The 6,867-nt window shown below is 31.7% G+C and overlaps 1 protein-coding gene across 1 annotated transcript in view; it reads right to left on the minus strand.

Moving 5' to 3' along the window:
- LOC109345037 (copper-transporting ATPase RAN1-like) overlaps window positions 1-4,741 on the minus strand; it is a 7,951-nt gene extending 3,210 nt beyond the window's left edge. Inside the window, exons 1-4 of the mRNA XM_019583788.1 lie at window positions 4,340-4,741; window positions 1,963-2,577; window positions 839-1,268; window positions 318-643 (exon numbers count right to left, since the gene is read on the minus strand). Coding sequence (XP_019439333.1) covers window positions 318-643; window positions 839-1,268; window positions 1,963-2,577; window positions 4,340-4,639 — 1,671 coding nt within the window. The 5' untranslated portion in view covers window positions 4,640-4,741. The remainder of the gene's footprint in view (window positions 1-317; window positions 644-838; window positions 1,269-1,962; window positions 2,578-4,339) is intronic.

The following is a 6,867-nucleotide window of genomic DNA, read 5'->3' on the forward strand; positions in this document are numbered from 1 at the left end:
TATATATATATATATATATATAATAGAAACCACAATACAATTATTATAAAAGCCATTGTATATATATTAAGTTCTAGCCGGGGGAATCTCTCTTAACAAAATTGCAGAATGACAATAAATAGAATTGTGATACAACAACCAAACTTTTATCTCAATAGGTGGTGGGGTCGGGTAATAGAATTGTAATTCCATTTTGAAAAATAATGAAATTATGTGGTTGTTAAGTGCCAGATCATCTCGAGACATGAAACAACAGGTTATCATAAAGATCATCCAAGTTCAACATAGTCAAACACAACCGTGACCATAATACTTACATAATCAGCAAACTTCTGAATGGGAGCTTTGGACATCTGCGCAGTCTCAACCAAATTAATTATCTGACTCAAAACTGTATCAGATCCTACTTTGGTAGCTTGGATGTGAAGGGCGCCATGCAAGTTTATTGTACCTCCAATAACGGATGCATTCACCTCCTTCAAAACAGGTACAGATTCGCCAGTTACCATGCTCTCATTTACATAACTTGAACCCCAAGTAACGACACCATCAGCAGGGATCTTTGTACCCGGAATAACTTTTAATGTGTCACCAGGTTGAATGAGCAAAGAATCAATTTCCCTTTCTGCAATAGATCTACCACCTAGAAAATCAACATGATTTTAATTATTATCATCAATTTCTATTTTGATGTTGCACTGAATTAATTAAATCTAGAACATGACAAATGATGTAACCTTCATTGACATTCTCTCAACCTAAACATAAGATTATTGAAGTCAAAGATGATTCACCTCCGTTTTAATAAGAAAAAATGGCACATAAAATGAATATGCACCTTTATCTTTGACAACCAATATTGCTGTGGCAGGAGCAAGTTCTACCAACTTCTTGATGGCATCAGATGTCTTTCCCTTGGCAAGGCATTCTAAATACTTGCCCAACAAAACAAATGTTATGAGCATAGCACTTGTTTCGAAGTATGTTGGAGACCAAAATCCAGTAAGTGCGCCATATAGAAGAGCACAAACAGAATATATGTAAGAGACAGTAGTTCCAACAGCAACCAGGACATCCATATTTGTAGAACCATTTCTAAGAGCTCTGCCAGCTGCTATGTAGAAGCGCTTCCCAACCCCAAATTGAATGAAACTCACCAATGCCCACTTCAACCAATCATCGATGAGGAAAGGCCCACATCTCCAAAGTAACAAGGAATACAGCATTGGTATGTGAGGACAAACTGCCCGCATGAAGAATAGAGGAATCTGAAACATGCATCAAGCAAAAACCAACCCAAAATGATCAAAAAACGAAGCTAAAAACATAAAGGAAGTTAAAATAGCATGCTGACTCTGAAATTTTGAATATAATTATTCCTTTCAGCAACAATATGAAATCTTTTTTTTTGCTTCTTTATATATTCTAATGACAAAAGGAGAAGAAAAATCTCATCACAGAAAACATCTTCAAATGAAATCAATGTATGGATCAATACTACACAACCCCAATGAAGCATAAGTTTAAGGGATTTGACAATCGCAGAGTATAAATGGATAGTTCATTCAACACCAATGCTTTAATGTTTGACATTTGAGAATACTGCAGCAACTAGATAATTTCTACCCCTATAACTGCTCTATTTCTATTCTTTTCCTTTCTCAAATGCAATAATTCTGAGAATCCTTATCCAAGAAAAGGCAAGTAAATTTACTCCTACTATTTCTGCGTGGAAGTGAATTTGAGAGAGAGAGAGAGGGCATGCTTCACCCGTATAATGAATAGCTGTTAAATCAGTGCCAGTACATCATTTAACAAATATTTTGACATTTGACTTCAGGTATCCATAGAGATCACTATCAGATGGAAAGGATAACAAATAAAGAAAGAAAAGGAGGTACATTGAAAATATAAGAAGCCGACACAAATTGTTACCAGAGTTGAGACTAAAGAAATACTCACACTAAGAAACAGGCTGGAGATAAAGAGCCGAAACACAGTTGACGTCTCTCCAACATCTTTAGAAGCCATCCTTGTGTAAGGGTTTCTGACATGTAATTTAAACATTCCATTGCTTCCCCCATGGATCCCATCAACTAAGGATCTAGAACTGAGAACTTCAGGATCAAACATAACATCTAATGCACTTGATATATGGTCAAAGCGAAACTGCCTTACTCCTTTCATGCTGCTAAGCATGCCCTCTAAAACTTGTCTGTCAATCAGACTGTACACACCAACAACACCTAAAGTAATTTTATCCTGTTCACTGCTCTGTACAAATGAACCTTCAAAACCAGCATCTTCAATTGCATTAACTATATCATCTTTACTAGTTACACTAGGATCATATTCAACTTCGCCTAACGAAGTAGACAAAGCTACTACAGCCCTTTTGACTCCTGGAAGGTTTCTCAGAATACCTTCAACAGAATTTACGCAGGCTGCACATGTCATACCACCAATTGTGAACTGTCCCACCAGCGTTCCATGCGGCATCTTTACAAGTGTGCTGGGTTCGTGTAATATTTCTGCTTCAAACCCTGCATCTTCAATTGCATTTTTAATGTCTTCATCCTGGAATATGATAATTTGAAAAATAGAATTCAATATCTACCAGCTACAGGCTTCGAGTAGTCATTCCTACAATATTACAATTCGCTGAAGAAAGGCTTAATTTGTTTTTATTCATTTTATAAGGCATAAAAACTAGCTTTTCACCCTGGAGTATGCAGCTGTTTAACAATAGCACACCATTCAAGAAAGATATTCTTCAATACTAGCATAACCAGATGGCTGAAAAAGGCGTGTCTTACCGGGTTACTGGCCAGAGTTTTGATATCTGACCATAAAAATATTTTTACTCTTACATAAGCAATATATGCAAAAAGGGAATGAGTTGATAATAGTAAGACAAATAATGATGAAGCAAAATAGCATATCATCCCTGACAGACTAGGCTCCACTAGAGTAATTGTTAAAGTGAACATATAAGGATCTATCCACAATTAAATCATTAGTAAGTTAAGATTAGATGCCCTTCAGATTTAATACAAATTAACTATTACTTTATTACAAACATTGTTAATCCATATCATAGAGTTTCGACAAAGTTTTACATTGATGTCGACTATCTAACACAATCTAGAAATGTGGAGACAAGCTTTAGAAGTATGTGACTTTCGTATAAGTTGAAGTAAGACAGAGTATATAGAATGTAAGTTTAGCAAGAGACATATAAACTCTATTGTAGGCCAGTGGGGATAAAGAATGGAGATCATATCATACCTCAAGTCACTGATTTAGATATCTTGGGTTAATCATACAAGATCATGGTGAAATTGGCAGTATTGTAACTTATAGGATTCAAGTGGGTTGGATTAAATGATGGAGTGCTTTGGATGTCATATGTAATAGAAATGTATCACTCAAGCTTAATGAGAACTTTTACCGCAGAGATGAGAATATAGCGTTGAAGGAGTGAACACAATAAACAAGATAGGATTAAAAAAATTAATGTATTACGAATAAATTTGGAGTAGCTTCTATGATAGAAAATATGGTAGAATTGTGCCTTACATGGTTTAGGCATGTGTGGAGGAGGATGTTAAAAGTCTCGGTAAGGAGATTATATACCAAATAGATTTTAGTCCAATTCCTATAGGAAAAAAGAAACTAAGGATTTGCTTGCAAGTTGAGTTTTGAAGGGGAAATAAGGGAAATGAAAGGTTACACGACTCTCAAGCTTTCCATTTCTCTTTCTTCCGAAATCCAACTCGTAAATAAACCCTAAGAAAATCATAGGTGAAACAAATAGGAAAGATTTAGATATATTAAAACGTCATTTGATTCAGATTGTTTTTATTACAAACAAACACATTTAAAGCTTTTTTACATCGGTACAGGCTTACAATGAAAGATGTCCACTTAAGTGGAATTACCGGAATGCCAAAGCAATAATTGTTAATAACAGAAGACGTTAAGTTTCTAACTAACAATAACATACATATACCAACACAATATCAGTAAATGAAATAGATATTATCCTCTTACAACTTTATAAATTCTCTTAATTACTAATAGTAGATAAAGAGTATTAAAAATGGCACAACAAATATACTCATTTGTGGGTTGACAGCTTCTTTTATCCTAAAATAGTGTAAAAATACTTAATTATTAATTTTTTAATTTAAATATATTTTTTAAATCAATCCAAACAGTTACACACAGACAACACAAATATATTCTGCACTCATGAACAAAAAACATGAATAATGATTTAACAATCACACACTACACAAAATTCAATCAGAGACAAAAAAACAGTTAACAGTGGAACCTTGATAAGAGTGGGATCGAAAACGACGTCGGCTTTGTTCTGAAGAAGAGCAACGGAAGCGGTGAGAACGCCGTTAACAGATTTAAGAGCTGATTCAACGGAATTGGAGCAAGCAGCACAAGTCATACCAGTTACCTCAACCTGAATCCGTTTCATTCCTTCGTCAATTTTGGAATCGGAGACATCGTCGGTGTCGTACGAGTCCAATAAGCGCACATCCTCAAGGTCGCCGGAGTCAACGGCGGTGGCGACGGCGGAGAGAGGAGTTAGCTGGAGGTTTCTGATGCTATGACCACCCATGAGGTGAACGAGAGAGAAGAAGAGAAGGAAAAAGGGGAATTGGAAGAAAAAGGAGATTGAAAATGATAACAGAAGTGGTGATTGTGATGCTGTGAAAGAAAACAGTGATATTGTACTGGAACAGATACGGAAGGAATTAGCATGGAAAGATTGCTTCAAAAAAATATAATATGAAATTTTTAATAATATATTTATTTTCTTTTCGTTATAATAAAATTCACTTTTATTATTAAAAATAAAAAAATAATGATATATTTTTATTAATGAAAATGATTCTTCTTCATATGGAAGGTTTTGTGTTTTTTTTATTTGTGGGATTAGGATATGTGTCTAATAAGACTTAATTTTTTAGGATGTATAGTTGTCATTTTTAATAAATGTCACTCTAGAGTCAAATTTTAACATTTTGATCATTAATAAATTTAGTGAAGTCTTATACAACTAGACTTAACGTTTTATTGATTAGAATAGTTTACATTTAAAAAGTTAAATTATCTTGCACCATTAATAATTCTTTGTATAATATAAATTCATTTATTGATTAATAATTATGTAATTTGTCACAATTTTCAGAAAGTTTGTAGATATACAGTGAAATAGGTTTAGTTTTAATATATTTTAATGGCATATAATGTGTTAATTTTGATGTATGCAACTAGAGTATTAAACAATTTTGGATTTTTTGAAAATTAATATGTAAGATCTATGTGATAGGAGCTTTCCACAGTTGTTGTTATGATATATTTATTTAATATAACAAGTTATTAACAACCTATGAGTTGATATAGTTTAATTTAATGTAATTAGCTCTCTACTCATATTAATATATATTATATTGATAAAATGTATATTTATATGATTATAAAATATTTTTAATATATATATATATAAATAAATAATGAACTTAACTTTATTCAACCTACTTAATTTAAAAACCATATTTCTAATGCTAAACACTGATTCAAGTTTTGGATGAATGTCCACTTAATTCAATTTTGTTAACAACTATATTCCAATGTTAAGTTTGGGATACCAAGTATAAAGTTTTTATATTTTGTTGATATCTAACAATATATTTTATTTGAAAAATCATAACTATCTACACTTATAATTTAAGTATGTACATTCATAGATACTCATACATATGGATGTGATAGATATATTATCATAAAATATTTATGTACTTTTTTGTTATAACCAAAAATATATTTTCTTTTTATAGATAAGAAATTATTTCTTTTGGGTGACTACTTATCCTAATTAATATAACTATTATAAATCAAACACGAGAGGATAAATTTTTTGGCTCTCACTCTTCCTCTCCTATTTTCTTATCACATGAGAGGAGAATTTTTTGATGTGTCCCAATGTATTTTTCACTCTCTCTTCTCAACCCATCTCTTACACAATATGAGTGAAAATGATATTTCTATTTAATTTCTCTCTTCTCATTCTTTTTCTCCTATATTTATATGATATCAAATTGAACATTAATGGGTATAACTTTGGGCTACCGACGTTATTGAAAGAATTCAAGGCCCATTCATGGGACTAAAACAAGAAGGGTATTTGGCTAGGGCAAAATCTCTATCAATATGTGTGAACCCGATGTTTAGGAGTAGAAACTTGTAACACTTATAACCCTGAGTCCCTATTTAATTAGCTATTTTGAAAAAATTAAAGCTTAGACATGATTTATTTAAAATTGTGACCACTCAGAGTATTTAAAATCTATTGTGTAAAACATTTAAATATGTCAATGGACTTGGCTTTAAAAAGGCTAACATATCTAATTTTAAATATATTCACACAATACTAACAATTAAATTATATATTATTAAAATTTCATATATAATAATATTAGCTATATTAAAACAGTATAATATAAATATTAAATTATAATATAATTAAATAGATCATCATGTTAACACAATAGTCTTTTACATGACCTAAAATCTTATATGTTTAATTAATTAAGTTTTTCAAAAACACAAGTCTACCCGTTTATAAAAATGTATCGTATAACCTATTATAAGTTAGATATATGCTCATCATAGACGGCTAATCTACTATCTATATAAGAATGTATTGGGCTAGCATTATTACAATATTAGACATCTTGCTTCTTTGCCACTTGGATTTTTAGAGGACAAAATTGTCAAACAAAATTTTTTCACTTCAAAAAAAATTCAAAAACCAAGAAGTCAAAAAAATTCAAAAACCAAAAG

Source organism: Lupinus angustifolius, chromosome LG04, assembly GCF_001865875.1.
Source record: "Lupinus angustifolius cultivar Tanjil chromosome LG04, LupAngTanjil_v1.0, whole genome shotgun sequence".
NCBI classification, from domain to species: Eukaryota; Viridiplantae; Streptophyta; class Magnoliopsida; order Fabales; family Fabaceae; genus Lupinus; species Lupinus angustifolius.